We start from the raw sequence: 20,834 nt of genomic DNA on the forward strand, positions 1-20,834 counted from the left end.
TTCCTCCCTCCCTCCCTCCCTCCCTCTCTGCTCTATGTCCCGGGGCCTTCCCACTCCCGTGGGTGCCCCACGGGTCCTCAACCCCGGGTCCCCTCCGTGGCATCCAAGTGCACCCTTGTCCCCCCCAAGCTCCTCCCAGCCCCAGCGCCCGGCGCTCCCCGCCGTGCCGCCCCCGCGCCTCACCGCGGCCGTTGCGCCCCGGCAGCGCCCGCCCCGCCCCCGCCTGCTGCCGTTGCTCCGTTCGCGGACATGGTGGTGCCGGTGCTGGTGCTGCTGCCCGCCCTCCTCGCCGGTACCGGACGCCGGGCAGTGGCGGGAGGGGGAGGGGAAAAGAGCCGGTGCCGGGGAAGCGGGAAGCGGGCCCGTACCGTGCCCCGACCGGGCACCGGCTGGCGTGGGGGGCGCGGCCGCGGAATCTAAGCCGGGCATCAACCATCCGGGGGCAGGGTGGAGAACCGGACAGTGCCGGACACCGGCTGGTCGGGGGGGAATCCGGGCGAGACCAGACGCCGTTAACGCCGGTTGCTCTCCACAGGGCTCCTCTCGTGTCCCGGCGCCGTTGCCAGCGTCCCGGTGAGTGCGGCCTCCCCCGTCATCCCCGGGAAGGACCATCCCGCCTGCCCTCCATGTGGCCCCTTCCCCAAAGCCCCAGGCCTGACGCCGGGTAGGAGTGCCTGGCCCTGGCTCCGGAGCTCCGGGGCTGAGCCAGGCCACCCCTCCGGTACCCCTGCTCCGCCCCCGGCGATGCCCCAGACGGTCCCTCGCCACAGCTGAGGGACCCGGGGAGCCTGGCATCCGCCTGCTAAGGGCTGCAGCACGCACACCCTGGTGATTCCCATCTCTTACCAGCTCCATCTGTGGTTGCCCTGCACGGGGACCCGCCGTCCCTGTGTCCCACTGACTTTGAGACGCTGGGAGGAGCTGCGTTTTGTAGCACGTGTATGTCCTGACACCACAGCTGAAGCTGTGCCAGGCAGTAGAAGCCAAGCCTCAAGCGATAAATTCCCATGAAAGATAATGTGGCTCTTGATAATGCTGTGCCAGCTCCCGTTGGATGCTTCTTTCTGTGCACGAGCGTGCCAGTATTCTTCAGAAGCTCTCAGATCAGAAGCCGCTGATCTGAAAGGGTTCAAGAGACGTGTTTCACATGGTCTGTCTTAGTCTTCTGATACACCTATCTTCCCTAGCCTGCCTGCCACAAGTATGGCGTGCCCGGATGTCCAAGGGACTACAATCCAGTTTGTGGGACCGACGGAGAAACCTACTCAAACGAGTGTGTGCTCTGCCTTTCAAACAGGTAGTCACTTAGTTGTCATCCTAACCATCCCTTCCTTATATGCAAGGAATATTCACCCTCACATCCCAATTAACTGATAGATTATTGGCTTTGGATCGTTCAAACTCTGTTAAACTATGGTTTTAGCAGTGTCAAGTGTCAATCCATTGCAACAGCTTTTGTCGTGATACCTGTGAATGGCTTAGATTGGATTCAGTTAGCTGGGGGCACTGAATATTTGCTTTTGTAATTCTTAAGGAGGAGCATCTCAAAGGGGGGTTGCCTGTCATGTTCATACAATGCCTCATTACCATTAAATATAATGCCAGACCCTTCCACAATCTCCATCAGAAAACATGAAGGATCCCACCCAAAATGCAGCTTTTATTACAAAATGTTTACATTCAAGATCCAATCTCTTGTACTTCCTTTCACAAAGAAGAGTAAAAATGCTAAATGTTAGGATTTTGCCATTCAGGTTGTGTAAAAATCAAGAAAAAGATCTCCTAATATTTGAGAGAGAGTATTTTATTAATAATTTAATCATTTTTAAAAAACAAATTGAAAACATAGAAAATTAGTCTTTAATGAGCATTGTTACCCCCATTACAATTGTCTGCAAACCTCTGAATTTGATGGTGAAAGGCAATTTATATTAATGAAATAACAGACTTTCTGTTTCCAGCAGATGGAAGAAGTGAGAGTAGCACAGCAGCAGTGATGGGCATTTACAAAATTACAAATAGATAGATCTCAAGAAAGGGAAGGCTGAAATATGTTTCTGACTTTGGGGCAGGGGAAAGATTAATTGTGACCAGATAATTTACAAAATTCAAATGACCAAGATAGAGGGAACATAGACCAGAATTAGGAAAGTGTCAAAGGTGTCAAAGGACACTTAAGGAAATAATATTTTAAAGAAAGTGCCAAAGTGTGTTGAAGTGTGTTTAAAGGTAGGCAGATCTGCAGAATTTGGTAGCGTTTTCACCAGAGAACATCACAAACTACCCAAGCAAATGACAAATTGCAAAGAGAATTGGTAAACATGCAGTTGAGGGGGAAGCAGGGAATCAAAGGGTACACAGAGTACAATCTGTGAAAAGGGGAGAAAAGATGTAGCTGGCACGTTACATATTAGAAGCCTGCCCATCTTTGCTGCCTAGAATGATGTCGGAGTAAGTTATTAAGCAATTGACTTGTAAAGAGCCAGAGGTAAAAGGAGAGTAAGCAAAGCTGATACAGGTTTGTCAGAAATAATCTGATCAAATCCATGAGATTTAGTTTTTTGGCAAGATAACTGGCCTAGCAGAGTGGGAGGAATCATAAGTGTTTCTCTGTGACATTAATAAGGCATTTTACATAGCTCCACTTGACATTCACATAAGCAGACAGTTATCCAGCTGACACTGTTAAAAGGATGAAGTCACAGTGGTTTGAAATGCTGTGCTTTAAAAGCAGTGACCAGCATTTTACAGTCAAACTGGAAAGAGATTTCCTTTTGGTGTAGTGCACCATTCAGTATTTTCATAATGAATTGGATATTGGAATAAAGATAGCCTTATGTTCCTCAGATGTGTCAGTTTTTAGGCATGATCCCTCAGTTCCAGATGGGTGCACAGTAGATTCCTGAATTCAGCACTGCACACACCACCAAGGGTTCTCTAGCCAAACCTGCCATTTCCACCCAATTCCTTGAGTAATTTGTGGTGGGGCTTACATATTATTAGTATACATGTTTTGTGTAATATATGGGATTTAATCCAGTTACACACACAAGATAAATTTTTATCTTAACCATCTTTTTGTGCTGTCTTCTTACATGCTCAGAAGCATGTATTTTGGTCTGAAGGGACACAGGGTGGTCAGATACTATCCTGATTTTTTTGCCTTTAATAATTCAGTAGTTGGCATACTCAGTGGCTTTCTAATTCAGTCTGGAGTTGTTCTTCTAAAATGTTTGACTTGGCATGAACACAACAAAGATAAAACATTGTCTTATTGGAAGAATTTCAGCTTTGAAAAATGGTTCATAGTAATAAGAAATGTTCATTTCACTTCAAGGAGTCTAAGGTACAGTCCGTCACGCTCCTTCGGAGGGGAGAACAAAGAGATCTTTCTGCTCTTATTAACAAGCTGCATGACCAGTAGTTGCTGAGATAAACGGTGTAATCCAGTGATGTAGAAACATATATATGGCCATATCCCATAGTGAATTACAAAACAGTTCTAAATTAAGTTGTGTGATTCTCAACGGCCAACTTGCAGGTCACTTCCAGCCCATGTTTAAGCCCATTAAAGGACTTTTGAAAGGGAGTTGTACTTCCCTGATGGCCAAGGCAGTACCGGCCATGGGCTCTCGTAGCCATGCAGACTGCATGGGCACCTGGAGAGCCCCACGTGCCATCAGGAGTACTGCAGCAGAGGTTGCTGTGACTGATGCACACCTGGAGCAAAGGTGCAGCACAAACCCTGCCCATCCTGGTTCTGCAGTGCAGCCTGTTAACTGTAAGACCAAAGCTGGTCTTCTTCCCTGTTTTTTTTTTTAAAGCTTAGATCTAATCCATTCTGAAGCGGGTGCTCACATGCAAATCCTAGGTCTCTTCCACACTTAGCGTCCAGTAGCAGTGACAACAGCTGATCTTAATTTAAGCCTGGTCTGGCAGCACAAGTACTTCTTTGGAAACAGATGCAGCAGCTTGAGCTGACTCTGCAGGGTTTAGCGCAAGGGCTGTCCTTCAGCCAGAACTTTTCCTTACATCTGGTTTACATTCCCTGGACTTGATTTGTCCTTTTATATTCCTAATCCGCTCCGCTACCTTCTGGTTAAAAGATCCCTGATACAACTATTAGTACAGATCGTCCCTGCTTTTGGGTAATCATAAGCCTCCTGAATTTCATGAGGAGTAAACCAGCTTGATTCTATTAAGACAGGGAAGCGAACTGAAGATCTAGGGCAATTTGGATTCTATCACATTCTCTTCGTATCTGCATTTCCTTGGTAAACTGAGATTTGTAAATGGAGCACCCTAAAGTTCCATGTATGGGACTTTTAAAAAAAAAAAAAAATCTAATGTTCCCAAACTAAGGGAGACTTGGCTAAAATTTCCTCCAAGAAGATTCCAGCATGTGTGATTCATAAATCTTTGTGGTTACTTTGTGGTAATGTTTGCCCTACGTGATGCAATTAAATGCACTGCTGCGTTTAATTGAACACATAGAAAGACATGGGAGTCTGCTTTATAAAATGTTTGTTACATTCAAGTGTAGTGCTTCTCTTCTAAAATATTTTTCTTCTGCTTGCAGTGAAAATAAAAACGATGTCCAAATTTTCAAGATGGGAAGATGCTGATATGGCAGAGGGGACACACAGTCCAAATGGAAACAATGCCTTAAATGTACCTTCTATATAGCCTGCCTTAATAAGCTTGCCTGTTAAAATGAAGTAGTTACTCTATTAAAACCAGTGTTTATAACGCTTATTACCTGAACCCCAATTTATTTTTTCATGCAAGACAGATCACAGGGTAAGAAAGAGATGCCCTGACTGTCTACGAGTAAGTCAGCTGTTTGGAGAAGGAAAAGAACAGGTTCCCAGTGCCATTCCCACAGCAGCAACTGGGAGCAAGGAGGCCCCAGCACCTCTGCCATGGGCAGTGCTGGCAGCAGTGGCTGCTCGTTGTTTCTGGAAAGATCTGAGCCCGCAGGTGCCAAGGACCCCTGGGGAGCCGCCCGTGAGGGTTTCCTGTGTCGGCTGCCAAACTGGTGACAGGAGCCTGACACGTACCAAGGCATCTTTCCCTTAAAATGGAAGCAGAAAAGAAAGGAAAAAGGGATCAGGGGAAGCATTCTCTTTTGGTACTACTTACTTACTTACCTCAAAATGCTGCCCCACTGCTTCTGCATCTGAGCAGGTAGCAACCTGCTACCCACCCACATTCCCCACAAAGTGTTGCACAGACACTCAGACAGAAGGCTGGTTAAAACAAGCTAATTTATTGTCATCTTTGAACCACATGAAGGTCCCAGAGGAGATGATCAGCTCTTTCCAAGAGGATGGGTGGTCCCATCCTGTTACAGGAGGTAACAGGAGCCTCAGTTGCAATGGCATCTTCATCTGGACCAGGGGAGATTCCCCAAGCTCTGCTTATGCTGAGCTCCTCTTGAGCAGTGTCATCTCCTGTTGCGTTAAGAGTGTGAATCTGACGTGTGGCTGAGGGAGGCCCTCTCGTTGAGTAACGAGGTTCAGAAAGGACCCCCTTGCTTTCTAAACTCCTTCTCAGAGGGGAGTCTAGGTGCAGCTAGGTCCAGTCTTAGTCCCAGACTTGGTCAACAGTTTATGTCTAAAGGATTATGTGTGTAGCCACTTATCAGAGTCAATGTTTGCCTGTCAGAGCCCTCTTGAGGATTTTCACTGAGACAGTTTCACAAAGTTGAAAAAGATAGGTAATTTATTAGGGCGACAGATATAAATAGTTGAGAATTGCCATTGATAAATATACTTACTGCAAAGATCAAACTCGAGTTAATAGTTCAGCACTTTTGTTAACGGTACTTTCCCGGGTAACATCTGACATACTCGGAGGTGCAAATCTTACCAAACAGGCGTCCCTGCTTGGGGAGGAGAGAGGTGCAGGCCTGTCAGCCCTTCTGGACAGTTGTCCTCAAAACAGGATTCTAAATACCAGATTTATACTCTTGGCAAGGGGGGACTAGGTCATTATTGTGCTGTGTGCCAACTGGCTCTTCTTGTTGCATTGTTGATCAAGGGGGGAGCAGCACTGAGAACAAAGGCGTTCTGTACAGAGGTGTGGGGGTCTTACTTTGTTTTACTAAAGCAACATCGGACTGTGAGGCCTCCATCTCACCCCAGGCATCACTGAGATGATTCGAGCGAGCGTTAGACTGCAAGCTGTCATGCCTCTCTGGTTCTTCTCAAGATAAGCAAGTTGCTTGACTCTTGCTTTTGCTCTGGTCTGGTGCTTGTCGGTGCAAGGCAAGCACACTGCTAAATCTTCAGCCTCGCTCAAGTCAGAACACGTTACTTTCTGCCGACTCACAGTGGCTCTGTGTTTGGCACCAACAAGCCTGGTTCTCCACTTCTCCATGCCTAGCTTGCTCAGATCTGTGGCACAGAGTCCCCACGCAGTCTCTGGGATGAGCAGATTCTCTCTCCCAGTGTCCAAAATGGTCGCCCAGGCCCCACCAGTGTGAGACCAAAGTAGGCCCTCAGGGTCTCAGGCACGGGTGGAAAAGCCTGTGACCACCAGGATACAGGTGCAGAGCTGCAGACCTCTGAGCTGGAAATTGTCCTGCTGGCTGTGCCTCACCACGAGTCTGAAAAGCGGCATCTCGACAGGAGTGCAGCTCCCTGGCCATGGTGTGCTGCTGGTTGGTAAAGCTGGCCTCTCCTACTCAAGGCTCGGGTAGGCGCCTGAGCTGCCTTGCTGCACTGCAGAAATTACCTCAGTGCAGATCTTCATCTTGGAGGGGCTCGTCAGCTGGACCCTGCAGGACTGGGGGGAGGGCAGCACTGGCAGCTGGCAGCAGTGCGACTGAGGCAGAAGCAGCCGGGATGGTCTCACCAGCAGCTGGACCCAGCCCGCGATTTTCTCCACATCCAAGTAGAAGCATGTGCAGAGGGTGCGTAGGAGGTACAAGGTCCAGCTCCAGGCTGAAAGAGTGCCCAGGGGGTTGCTGCAGGAACACGAGCAGGTAGCAGACCATGCTGCTCTTGTGGACACTCCAGGCTTCATAGGTGCCGTCCATCCCAATGGCTGGGTACAGCTGCAGCATGAAAGCCCTCTTGCAAAGCATTCAGCAGACACCAAGGAGGTCACTCACCAGCTCCTTCAGCACCTTGCATGTGTCAGGCAGGCCCTGCGTTGGCGATGGCGTGGACACGGCCAAAGACCTGACAATGTTGCGTGCATCACTGAGGTCTTTCTCCTCCTGCTCATTGTCTTCCTCCTGCTCCTCGCTGCTGAAGCTGTCCTGCTCACTGCAGCTGCCAGAGGCAAGCTTCATTCCCTGGCCAGCCAGCAGAACCCAGCAAGCAGGACCATGGCTCCTGCAACAGTCCAAAACAGCCACTGCTGCAACACAGAAAGGAGCGTGGCTTCCTGCACGCCCCTGCGCTGCTCAGTCTCCTGCAGCAGTCGAGTCATCTCCTGACGCAGATACTCCTCATGCTGCAGCATCTGCTCGGCCGTGGCCACATCCATCTGGTGATCGCACCTCAGCCCGTGCCGGACGGCCAGCACAGCCAGGACGAGGGTGACTGCCGCAGCCGTGGCCTGGAGGAGGTAGGAGAAAAGGGGGCACAGCAGGTCTGGGTGGGAGGGAGCACAGGGCTGGGGGAGCGGGGCAGGAACCGCCCGGAGCTGGGGGCCGGTGGGAGAGGAGGTGAGGGAGCAAGGGCAGGGTTTGTGAGCACCCTCGTCCTCACCACGTGGCTCAGCGGGTCCTGGGCACCACACCAACTATAACCCCACCCGGCAGGAGTGAGCTCCCAGGGGATTTCCTGACAAAGTGGGCAGACACCCCATTAAAACCAGAATTGAAATGAAAACGGGGACTGTAGGTGAATGTCCCTGACTTACGTAGAAAGATGCAAAGTTTTCTGGGCCAGGTGGTCTGACTCCGAGTTGTCTTGAAACGGAGAGCTACAAACCCTTGGGCAGAGACAAAACTTCTCCTCCATCTTCTCCTCTTGAATTCCTTCTGCTGGGGCAGGACTCAGCCCTGCAGACCCTGACAATCAAGCAAAATGCAAATCGTGTCCTTGGTACAAGTGGAAAAGATCCTGCGGCTCCTGTCTCTGGCTACCAACTTGCCCCCTGCAAGGGCAAGTGAGGGGGCTGGAGAAGGCTGTCGTGGAAGTGCAAGACCAACAAAGTATGTTCTAAAACAAAATTTAATGGGGTGAGAAAAAAGCTAGAACACCCCTCTGTGCATCCCGTTAGACCCGCAGGGGGGCAGGGTGCTCCTGCCACACTCCACCCTGTGACCACAGCCATGATCGGACTCATTTCCTTCGGAGTGGTGGTGCAGATACCTCTTCCCTCCAAAGGTAAATGGGGGTGCGCTGTTGGGATGTCAGAACACCATTTTGGATCATCGTTCTTTAAGTGTCCTTCAGCTATTAAAAGATGTTGTTAATCAACAGGCCACTAACAACAGAAACCAACAAACAGGTAACAACGGATAAACAGGTGGGTAGCATTCTAGGGTTCTGTGGGGACATCCAATAGACAGACAGGGTGCAGAGGGGGAATGTCAATTGCAGGGTTACTGGCATGGTTTAGGGGAACATCAGTTTCAGGGGCAGGGTTTAAGGGAGTAGATTTTACAGTGGATATGGACCATGTCACCATACACTTAATGCAACTTATCACAATACAAACAATAATAACTACAACCATTATTAATGATTGTAAAAGACTTGTTAACCACCCCAAACATATTGAAAATTTTTCCTGACCAGTTAGTGTTTAGTGAGGTGGCAATCACTTCTGAGTGATTTTTTTCATTTTGTTGATTTGGTCTTGGAGTGGTATGGATACATTTGGGATGTAAACACAGCAGTCATCTCTGGATAGGTTCAGCATCTCATACATGCCTTGTCTCTTTAGCAGCATTAAGTCTAGTACAGCTCGATTTTGGGTGGTCATTTTGCTGGTATACTGTAATTGTTCATTCATGAGTTCCAGGTTGTCAGATGTGGAGTTGGCTAGAATCGATACTTGCAAAGTTAGGTCACGAATGGCCTGTCGATCTTTGACAGAAGCAATCCCCATCCCACATAGTGCCTCTAGCCACCACTCGTTGCATTTTCGCTCTTTGGTACGTTCTCTTTTTTAGCAGTTGTATCTCCCAGGGCTGCGATCCCACCACTTACGGCGTATAGGTCCCTCTAGGTAAATGGGGCAGAGTGCCATGGCTACGGTGCAGGCAATTCCGGGAACAGCTGGGCATAGGCAAGAATACAGGCAACCATCGGAACACGCCCATACTAGATTGGGAGGTGCAGGCACACAGATGTTTGGCATAAGCCTTGGTGGGGGTAAGAGCAGAGCAGTCTTTGTAGGTCTTACATTTTAGGGCAGTGAGCTGGGTATAGCTGGTGTTACTACACAGGCAGCCCTGTACCAAAGCTTCCTGGATGGGAAGGTGTAACCATAATAGTGGCATTTTGTCTGTATTTTTGCAGTCAATTTCTGTCTGGCAGTCCCAAAGCGGGGATTTCTTTACCAGAGGTGCCCAATTCCTTTGCTCAATCCAATCAGGTCCCCATGTGCAATTGAGGGGGCAGTTGTCCCAGGCTCCCTTGAACCTTGCTCTCTTGAACTTGGCAAATGCCAGGAAATTCCTTACTATTGTTTTCGGGGTGCTTAATACACCAGGTGCCCTTTAGCGATTCGGTGTATTGTAGGGAATGACCATCTGTTTTCCATTGGGTGTTATGTCTGGTGGTTCCCCAGGGGACATTAAAACTGTGGCATTAGAACCCCACCTCGTGGCCTCATCAGGGGGTTGGAAGAGGTAGCTGCACTTGGCTTCTCATACTGAACTGCCGTTTATTGCGCCTGGCAACCAGCTATACATGGTATGGGCGTAGCCTCCACCTTTCCCATCTGTTCCTCATGCCCAGCTGTAATTATTGCGTTGTCTCCAGGTAAGTTCAAGGACTAGTGATATGTTAATATTTTGCACAAAGATTGGTAGGGAGTCCTCCACTGACTTAGGGGTGAGACAAGCAGGCTGTTATTGAAGTTAAGGTTATCATACGTGCAAATCCGACCATCAGTCTGGCTACCATGTTGTTGTCTAGACCTTGGCTGTCCATGTCCACTGTCATTACTGTTATCAGCAGGAGTGCTGGAAGAATCTGCTTTCTCATGGTCCTGCAAAAGAAGACAAAGTGCACCTCAGGCCTTGGTACCAGGTCTTAAAAATCAGATTATCCACTGAGTGCTGATGTGAGGAGCCTTCCCATTCCCATCTAGGGCCTCTCAGGCACAGGGATATGTATGTATGTATGTACGCTTCTTTGTTGGGGGGTGCCTGGCAGGAGTTCACTACATGGATTGGGCAGCCCAAACTGCAGCCTCCAGTTTTTTGATCCATGGACACAGAAGGGCTGGTGGTACAGCGGGGAGCGGGGTGGCTGCCTTGCGCCTCCCGAGGCGCAGTCCTGCCCTTCCAGCTGTCGCACTAGTTGCCGGTGTGGTCCAGGGACCCCCCAGAGCTAACGCAGTTTGCCAGGGGCTGTTCCTCTCTGGGTCCGGGGCTCCCTGGCCCCCCTTGTACGTGGCCTGGCTACAGGCAGCCTTTTGCACTCCTGCCGCCGACTCAGGCCTCTCATGTTAACAGGGACCGGCTCCCCGCGTGGTTTGGGGTCCACCCCCAGGGAAGTTACGGACTGACCACCGCCAGTCCGTCGCTCAGGAACACTCGCCAGCTTCTGCATCTGCCCGCTTCATCATCACTGAACAATATGAGACACCCCTCCTCTGTCAGAGACCCCCACCACAACGACTCGGTCTCCGTCTCGCCCGGATGGCGTGAAAACTTGGCCTGGAGCTCGGCAGGCCCGGGACCCCTGCAGGGAGTTGTGCGAATGGGGGGGGTGTGGTGTGTGTGCATTACCCCCCGCGGGCACCCGTGTGCCTCTTGGGTTTGGTAAGCGGCTGTACATCTCTCTCCTCTAACTCCTCCAACTCCTCAGGGGCCTTTTCCTCAAGTTCGGTTTCTCCCAAAACGTCCCCGTCCCAACTCTCGGGATCCACTCCCGCAACCAGCTTTTGGGCAACGCTGGGGGGTGGGGGGCATCTGCTTGCGCTAGCATGAGCTCAATTTTCTGTTCTAACAGGCGCGCGTGCTCTCGCGCTCTCTTTAATTCAGTTTTAGACTATCTCTAGTTGTTTCTGTAAATTACCTTCTTCTAACTCTCCGGAATGCTTGCGATGTTGCTGTGCCCCGGTGGCACCCAGGACGGCACACACCGTCCCCCTCCCTCACCACCCTGCACGGTACTGCAGCACTCCTCCTTCTCCCTGGCAAGTCCCGTGCCTCCGTAATAGCTCCCTGCCAACCACGCCAGTTTAATGTCGTGGAAGTGTAAGAGTGACAAAATATGTTCTAAAAAGTTGAATGGGGCCAGGAAAAAGAATGGTCAGACTGAACAGGGATCTTGTATCACAAACACTTCAGCAGATGCAACTTATTACAGGTCCAGGATGTCGGCTGGGAACTAATATTACACGTGTGTGACTGAATCTAAGCTTAAAATGATGACACAAAATGCGCATAACACTTACCTATAAGGTGAGGACACCCGATCCCAGGAAGTCCCTGTGGACAGCATCCCGATCCACAGTGAGGGTTTCCCACCACAGGCCCCCTGCTCTGAGGAGAACCACGCAAGGCGCTGTCCGGTGGGGGCCCTGTTTATACCCTGGGTTGGATCTGACATGTCGTCATCCATTGGTCATGGGTGCACACGGCTCCCATTGGCTGAGGGGACTCCTGGGCGGACTTACTGGCTGGGTGGCCTGAGGCGGGCTCAGGCACCTGCGGTACCTCACTGGCACGTCTCTGCTATGTGTTTGGCAGTGCACGCGCTTCCCACCAAACGAGTGACGTGCCCTGCTGTTAGACCTGGTGGGGGGGCGGTGTGTGTGCACGCGCGCACACGTGTGTGTGTGTGTGTGCACTCCTGCCACAGGCCCGCATCTCTCTGCTCCCCTGAGGTCTCCCCGGTTCAGGAGACCCACCCATACACAGTGCTAGAGCACTCAGCTGCAGATCGCGCCACCCAGAAGCCTGGCCTGTGCTGCATGAGCACGTGCCTCGAGAGCCAGGCACCTCACAAGCTTCCTGTAGCCTTGCTGCCTTTGTGCCAGGACTCAGACGGGTGCCGTGCTTCAGTCCGCTCGGCGTGGGCAGAACCGCACGTGCAATGCGCCTCCTGTGCAAAGCCGCCTGGAGGCAAAAGGAGGGAGGGGATGTCAGTGGGTGGGAGCATGCCCTCGAGTCCCTTTCTGCGCTCAGTCTCTCTTGTCAAGGTGGTGGGGACCTGAGGTCCCATGTGGAGGCAACATAGAAACTCAGAATTGTGTAGGTTGGAAAAGACCTTTAAGATCATCGAGTCCAACCGTTAACCTAGCCCTGCCAACTGGGTTTAGGTCCGTTCACCGCCAGTCTTTGGGCCCGGCCATCCAGACCGTTTCTTACACAGCAAGGAGTACGCCCGTCCAAGCCGTGAGCAGCCCGTTTCTCCAGGAGAATGCAGGGGGCAATATGCAGTTTGTGGCAATTTTTGTGTCTGGAAGTCAGGTAGTTTTGCCACCGTAATCAAAGTTTAAAACTTGACTATATGTGGTGTTGTCAGTTGAGAGCTAGATAAAGAGGGTAGATTTAGATTACATGTTAGCAAGAAATTCTTCACTGTGAGAGCGATGAGGCACTTGAACAGGTTGCCCAGAGAAGCTGTGGCTGCCCCATCCCTGGAAGTGTTCAAGGCCAGGTTGGATGGGGCTTTGGGCAACCTGGTCTAGTGAAGGGTATCCCTGCCCATGGCAGGGGAGTTGGAACTAGATGATCTTTGAGGTCCCTTCCAACCCAAACCATTCCATGATTCTATGATACTCATGTCAGATTCAAATAGGAGAAGGCAGTAAAGCAAGTCATCTGCCTGGAGCAGCCAAGGTAAAGATTTCCTAAACTCTGGGCATAAGGGTCTGTAAACTCTTCGTAGCACCTGTTATTATCTGACTGAACCCAAGGAGAGGAAAAACCTGCACATGTTGGGGACTTTCTCCACTCCCTACGCAGAGGAAGAAAGATGCCCTTTAAAAAAGTAGTCAGAAGAAGAAAGGGAGATTTTGAACTCTGAAAAGAAAACCAAGTGTTTGGGCTCATGGGGAGGGAAAGAAACATTTGTTGTCCCCTGACAAACGTTGCCTTTAGACTCTGCCATGCACCAGTAAGCCAGAAAACACATATATGGAATTACATGCTAGAATGGGGATCTTGTATGCATGCAAAATTTCGATTAAATTCTAGCAAAGATTTGTTCCCCATGAGGAAACAAACACTAGAACAGGGACCCATAAAGGTTCTAGGAACAACACTCTTCGAGATGTTGACAATTCAGCTGCTCACAGCCCTAAGCAACTCAATCACTTTTGCTTCAATGGACATTTCTTTGCTTTTTCAGCAAAGGAGACCCCAGTGGCAAGGGGAGATGGTTTATGAAGAGGCAGCACACACAGAAAAAACTTTCCCTAAGGGCTGAATCTGGTTGAATCTGAATCTCTTGTTGCCTTTTAAATTGTGCTTTATACTTCTTGCTGTTCTTCAAACTGTTTAATCATACCTTTCCAGCTGGAGCAAAGAGGTGCATTTCTCTTTAACACAGAGTCTGGTCTGTAGCGTTGAGTCATGCCATTCCTGGCTCTGACAGGAATTGATAAAATCCCAGCCTCCTTGAAATTAAAAATTGACTAGTAGAGGACTACTCACCAGTGTTTGGTGACCACCATGTTTGATTTATCAGATGCATTAAAATCCATATGTCACTTTGATTGCTCAAAGTGTTGACTGGCATCTACTTGAGGCATTTATGGCCTAGCTAAAACCAGTAACATAGAAGAATGCTTCTGTAACCTTTAGACATCAACAAACCTTATGCCAAACATTCTCGTTAGCTTATTACATCTGCATGAGGCTAACGAGGGATTACGCTAGCTGAATGGCATGATTGTGAAACAAGATGTGAAAGCATCTCTTTTCTGTCTGAGCTCAGATGGTTGGAAAATATTTTGTTTGTGGAGGATTTTATGGTATTTTCTAGCTTCCTGGGGTCAGCAGAGTCTTGATCTGACTGGGAGGAGAATGTGTAGCCATCCATCTAAGTCAGATGAAGGTCAGAAGATGTCTTACTGGCTTTTGCTAATGAAGGGTAGATATGAATGGTTTTGTTCCTGGTTGACCTACCACAAGAGGGTTTTTTTTAATTGATTAAATTCCCAAGTCTTCCTCCTGTGGAAATGTTTTTTAAAAAATTGTCCAGGAAATGTAGGTAAACAAAATATTCCCTGGACTCCACACACTGTTGCCCAGCAGGCACTGTGGGCATTTTTTCTGGAACAGCTGAGCTCCAGCTCCCAGCTTAGCAGGGGATAGTTTGGAAGTGCTCAGCCCCTTTGCTTCTCTTTTGAGGGTTTGCAGGTTTTCTCAACCAGAGGCGGTAACACCCTTTGGTTTGAACAAGGAGGAAAGCATCTCTCCTTGAATTGCTGGCACAGTCTTCCAGGACTGGGGATCATGAAGTTCTCCTGGATATGACAGAAACACGCCAAACCCACCATGCTTCCACTGAAACATTTAAGGCTCAAAAAATACTGCCAGCTGTTGAAAAGCCTTGTCTATTGGAGAACATCTATCCAAAGGTGGTGGCCATTAACAGTCAGTCACCCAGGAGAGACTTCTCTCTCCCCCTTAGGTACCAGTGCAGTGCTGGCCTGTACAATTTGTCCCGGCTGGCACAGAACCACAAGCAAGTGCAGAAGGGAGAGGTCTAACTGGGGGAGCCGTGGTCTGAATCCCATGGGAAACTAATCAGAAAGAAGAGCTTAAACTTGTGGATTTCCATCTTGCTCACTAGGCGGCAGCATTTATTTTCTTTTAAATCTCATTTTAGTTTGTGTTCTCAGTAGGGGTGTAGGAAAGACTTTTTATTAATAATTATCGTTCGTATGCAGAAACGTTCTATTAGGAGCTGTTTCTTTTCATCTGTATTATTCGTGTTGTTGACACACAATCTCATTTACTCGGCAAAGTTAACTTGCTTTTTTCGTGATCATTGAATCCATATGTTTGCTGCAAGAGACTCTACAGTAACCATTTTGTAAAAAAATTATTCTGTGGGCAGATCGTGCCTCATAGATGGACCTGTGACATTCATTGCCATGCATAGGATTGCACTGGGTTCTGTCTTGGCTTTACGATTTTCTAGCTGGTAACGTAGCAGTTGCTTCATTTTCTAAACCCTAAACGTGTATAGAAGCAGCATAGGTTTCTGGACAGAGCATTCTTAACTAGATAACCTCAGAAAAAAAGTAATTTTCCTCTGTGACTGAGTCTCATCTTTACATTGAGGAACAATTAACCCTCTTTAAGTGCTTTTTTGTCAGCTGGTGAGAAATTATATAAGATTCTGGTACACTTGCTTTATTTAACCTTTCAAGCAGATCTGAATTATTCTTCCTGACAGAAGATGCAAAAGCATTTAGAGTTGACCTAAAACTCTTCCTACTTAAGCTAGTCTGTTCCAGCTTCCCCAGTGGCAGAGGTAAAGGAGCTGAAAAATTCTACTGTGTGGCTCTCTGGAGCAGAGAATAGGGCTGGGACTGAGATGCTGAACTTGTCTAGTAATAGTCTGGTGTCATTATAGGTTCCGTCGGATATTGCAGCAAGCCTCAAACTGCCGCCCTGGAAGGGCCTGGGCACCTGAAGTGAGCCCTCTCTCTTCACCTCTTTGAAGAGCATCTGTCAAAGTAAGGAGCGGGCCCTTTAGGAAGCTTTGGGGCTGCTCTACAATAGCTACCTGCATGCATACTCTTACCTTCTGGTAAGCACTGGGAAACTCCAAGGAGCTTGTTTCTCTCTGCCAATTTCTAAAAATCAGCTTTGCATTTACATGGGATTCAGAGTTTTTCTGGAGCTTTTTTTTATGGAATAGGTGGTGTTCTGTAAATTTATGGATATACTTGCCCCACAATGTTTCTGCCTTCCCTAAGCTTATGCTAGGAGACATAAATGCAGCTAGAATGCACACAGTGGTAGTGCAATGATCGTGAATGGGAAGTCATGCCAATGATTAAGTTTATTTAATAAGAATCACAGAATCATTTAGGTTGGAAAAGACCTTTAAGATCATCGAGTCCAACTGTTACCCTAGCATTGCCAAGTCCACCACTAAACCATGTCTCGAAGCACCACATCTACATGCCTTTTAAATACCTTCAGGGATGGTGACTCAACCACTTCCCTGGGCAGCCTGTTCCAGTGCTTGACAACCCTTTTGGTGAAGAATTTTTTCCTAATATCCAATCTAAACCTCCCCTGGCACAACTTGAGGCCATTTCCTCTTGTCCTATTGCTTGTTACTTGAAAGAAGAGACCAACATCCACCTGGCTGCAACCTTCTTTCAGGTAGTTTTAGAGAGTGACAAGGTCTCCCCTTGGCCTCCTCTTCTCAAGGCTAAACCACCCCAGTTCCCTCAGCCCCTCCTCATAAGACCTGCTCTCTAGATCCTTCACCAACTTTGTTGCTCTTCTTTGGACAGGCTCCAGCACCGCAATGTCTGTCTTGTAGTGAGGGGCCCAAAACTGAACCCAGTACTCAAGGTGCAGCCTCACCAGTGCCAAGTACAGGGGCACAATCACTGCCCTAGTCCTGCTGGCCACACTATGTCTGGCACAAGCCAGGATGCTCTTGGCCTTCTTGGCCACGTGGGCACACTGCTGGTTCATATTCAGCCGGCTGTCGACCAACACCCCCAGGTCCATTTCCGCCAGGCAGCTTTCCAGCCACTCTTCCCCAAGCCTGCAGCATTGCATGGGGTTGTTGTGACCCAAGTGCAGGACCCGGCACTTGGCCTTGTTAAACCTCATACAGTTGGCCTCAGCCCATCGATCCAGCCTATCCAGATCCCTCTGTAGAGCCTTCCTACCCTCAAGTAGATCAAACCAATGTGGTGTCATCTGCAAACTGACTGCGGATACACTCGATCCCCTCGTCCAGACCACTGATAAAGATATTGAAGAGAACTGGCCCCAGTACTGAGCCCTGGGGAACACTGCTTGTGACCAGCCGCCAACTGGATTTAACTCCATTCACCACAACTCTTTGGGCCTAGCCATCCAGCCAGTTTTTTTACCCAGCGAAGCATACTTCCATCCAAGCCATAAGCAGCCAGGTTCTCCAGAAGAATGCTGTGGGAAATGGTGCCAAAGGCTTTAGTAAAGTCCTGGTAGACAATATCCACAGCCTTTCTCTCATCCACTAAGCAGGTCACCTTGTCATAGAAGGAAATCAGGTTAGTCAAGCAGGACCTGCCTTTCATGAACCCATGCTGCCTGGGCCTGATCACCTGGTTGTCCTGTTTGTGCCACGTGATGGCACTTGAGATGATCTGCTCCATAACCTTCCCCGGCACTGAGGTCAGACTGACAGGCCTGCAGTTCCCAGGATCCTCCTTCTGGCCCTCCTTATAGATGAGCGTCATGTTTGCTAACCTCCAGTCAACTGAGATCTCCCGAGTCTGAAAAGCGGCATCTCGACAGGAGTGCAGCTCCCTGGCCATGGTGTGCTGCTGGTTGGTAAAGCTGGCCTCTCCTACTCAAGGCTCGGGTAGGCGCCTGAGCTGCCTTGCTGCACTGCAGAAATCACCTCAGTGCAGATCTTCATCTTGGAGGGGCTCGTCAGCTGGACCCTGCAGGACTGGGGGGAGGGCAGCACTGGCAGCTGGCAGCGGTGCAACTGAGGCAGAAGCAGCCGGGATGGTCTCACCAGCAGCTGGACCCAGCCCGCGATTTTCTCCACATCCAAGTAGAAGCATGTGCAGAGGGTGCGTAGGAGGTACAAGGTCCAGCTCCAGGCTGAAAGAGTGCCCAGGGGGTTGCTGCAGGAACACGAGCAGGTAGCAGACCATGCTGCTCTTGTGGACACTCCAGGCTTCATAGGTGCCGTCCATCCCAATGGCTGGGTACAGCTGCAGCATGAAAGCCCTCTTGCAAAGCATTCAGCAGACACCAAGGAGGTCACTCACCAGCTCCTTCAGCACCTTGCATGTGTCAGGCAGGCCCTGCGTTGGCGATGGCGTGGACACGGCCAAAGACCTGACAATGTTGCGTGCATCACTGAGGTCTTTCTCCTCCTGCTCATTGTCTTCCTCCTGCTCCTCGCTGCTGAAGCTGTCCTGCTCACTGCAGCTGCCAGAGGCAAGCTTCATTCCCTGGCCAGCCAGCAGAACCCAGCAAGCAGGACCATGGCTCCTGCAACAGTCCAAAACAGCCACTGCTGCAACACAGAAAGGAGCGTGGCTTCCTGCACGCCCCTGCGCTGCTCAGTCTCCTGCAGCAGTCGAGTCATCTCCTGACGCAGATACTCCTCATGCTGCAGCATCTGCTCGGCCGTGGCCACATCCATCTGGTGATCGCACCTCAGCCCGTGCCGGACGGCCAGCACAGCCAGGACGAGGGTGACTGCCGCAGCCGTGGCCTGGAGGAGGTAGGAGAAAAGGGGGCACAGCAGGTCTGGGTGGGAGGGAGCACAGGGCTGGGGGAGCGGGGCAGGAACCGCCCGGAGCTGGGGGCCGGTGGGAGAGGAGGTGAGGGAGCAAGGGCAGGGTTTGTGAGCACCCTCGTCCTCACCACGTGGCTCAGCGGGTCCTGGGCACCACACCAACTATAACCCCACCCAGCAGGAGTGAGCTCCCAGGGGATTTCCTGACAAAGTGGGCAGACACCCCCCAAAACCAGAATTGAAATGAAAACGGGGACTGTAGGTGAATGTCCCTGACTTACGTAGAGAGATGCAGTTTTCTGGGCCAGGTGGTCTGACTCCGAGTTGTCTTGAAACGGAGAGCTACAAACCCTTGGGCAGAGACAAAACTCCTCCTCCATCTTCTCCTCTTGAATTCCTTCTGCTGGGGCAGGACTCAGCCCTGCAGACCCTGACAATCAAGCAAAATGCAAATCGTGTCCTTGGTACAAGTGGAGAAGATCCTGCGGCTCCTGTCTCTGGCTACCAACTTGCCCCCTGCAAGGGCAAGTGAGGGGGCTGGAGAGCCCACACTGGGACCCACATCTCTCTGCTCCCCTGAGGTCTCCCCGGTTCAGGAGACCCACCCATACACAGTGCTAGAGCACTCAGCTGCAGATCGCGCCACCCAGAAGCCTGGCCTGTGCTGCATGAGCACGTGCCTCGAGAGCCAGGCACCTCACAAGCTTCCTGTAGCCTTGCTGCCTTTGTGCCAGGACTCAGACGGGTGCCGTGCTTCAGTCCGCTCGGCGTGGGCAGAACCGCACGTGCGATGCGCCTCCTGTGCAAAGCCGCCTGGAGGCAAAAGGAGGGAGGGGATGTCAGTGGGTGGGAGCATGCCCTCGAGTCCCTTTCTGCGCTCAGTCTCTCTTGTCAAGGTGGTGGGGACCTGAGGTCCCATGTGGAGGCAACATAGAAACTCAGAATTGTGTAGGTTGGAAAAGACCTTTAAGATCATCGAGTCCAACCGTTAACCTAGCCCTGCCAACTGGGTTTAGGTCCGTTCACCGCCAGTCTTTGGGCCCGGCCATCCAGACCGTTTCTTACACAGCAAGGAGTACGCCCGTCCAAGCCGTGAGCAGCCCGTTTCTCCAGGAGAATGCAGGGGGCAATATGCAGTTTGTGGCAATTTTTGTGTCTGGAAGTCAGGTAGTTTTGCCACCGTAATCAAAGTTTAAAACTTGACTATATGTGGTGTTGTCAGTTGAGAGCTAGGTAATACTCATGCCAGATTCAAATAGGAGAAGGCAGTAAGCAAGTCATCTGTCTGGATCAGCCAAGGTAAAGATTGGGTGGCCAGGGTGAAAGCAGGAGCTGTCTAAAAGTGGTGTGTGTACATCCAAAATACGCCACAGAGAATAGGTAACCCAGCCAAGCTGACAGCCCGCTGCAGAGCTAGTGATCCAACTCAGCCATTACACATGCACAACTAAAAAGGGATAACACTCTCAGCTCAGTAATGAGCAGGCACATATGAGGTACTTGTATCCCTCTTGTTTCTTTAGCTTAATGTATTATTGTAACATTCAGTCCCTATAAAGTGATTGTGTCTGTAGAAGTGGAGTCACTTTGGGACTCTATTGCTTCATCCAAAGTTGCCGGTTTTCTGTCCTGACTGTATGTAAAACCCAGGAGCAGTTCCAGCGAGCTGCTGGTTTGGTCTAACCTAGACAAATATTTCCCTGCTTCCTCCTCTTCCCAGGAGAGTTAATGGCAAGAGCTGACACTGCTGCCAGACTGGGCAGTGGCAAGGAGCACCCGGGAGAGTGTCAGTGCATTCTCAGGGCTGTGGGTGATGAGCTCCCAGCAATCAGTGAGAGCTTGCAGAACAGAGAAAACAGGTCCCTGTGCTCTGCTGTGTCAATGTATGGCCTGGTTATACAGCACAGCAGTGAACCCAGCAGTGAGGGGGTTCTTCTGTGTCCTTGTCATCTCTCCAAGGGGCATAAGGATTGGATCGGTGAGAAGGCAGCTTCCCTTTGGCTTTCAAACAGGAGGGATAATGACTGTAATCTCCCCTGGCAGGTGGAGAGTTCAGCTCCACTGTCCAGAGCTGTTCAGCATGGAATATGGTGATGCACATCTTCAGCAAGTTCAGCCAGGCCTCCAGCAGACTAGTAAGGACAGAGCAGGAAGCTTTGGGTTTCATTCTGTGCCCTGCAAGCTCCTGCAATCATCCCTGAAAACTACATATCAGGGAGCTACACATATCAGGGCTGCATATCA

General features: G+C 50.1%; 1 protein-coding gene across 1 annotated transcript; it reads left to right on the forward strand.

Moving 5' to 3' along the window:
* The first annotated feature begins 200 nt into the window (after positions 1-200).
* On the forward strand, positions 201-4,734 carry SPINK2 (serine peptidase inhibitor Kazal type 2). The gene is made up of 4 exons (XM_054824863.1): positions 201-292; positions 536-573; positions 1,188-1,297; positions 4,580-4,734. The coding sequence occupies exons 1-4, from the start codon at positions 250-252 to the stop codon at positions 4,623-4,625; spliced, it is 237 nt and encodes a 78-aa protein (XP_054680838.1). The 5' UTR covers positions 201-249; the 3' UTR covers positions 4,626-4,734.
* The last annotated feature ends 16,100 nt before the right edge of the window (positions 4,735-20,834 follow it).

This window comes from Grus americana, chromosome 4 (genome assembly GCF_028858705.1).
Source record: "Grus americana isolate bGruAme1 chromosome 4, bGruAme1.mat, whole genome shotgun sequence".
NCBI classification, from domain to species: domain Eukaryota; kingdom Metazoa; phylum Chordata; class Aves; order Gruiformes; family Gruidae; genus Grus; species Grus americana.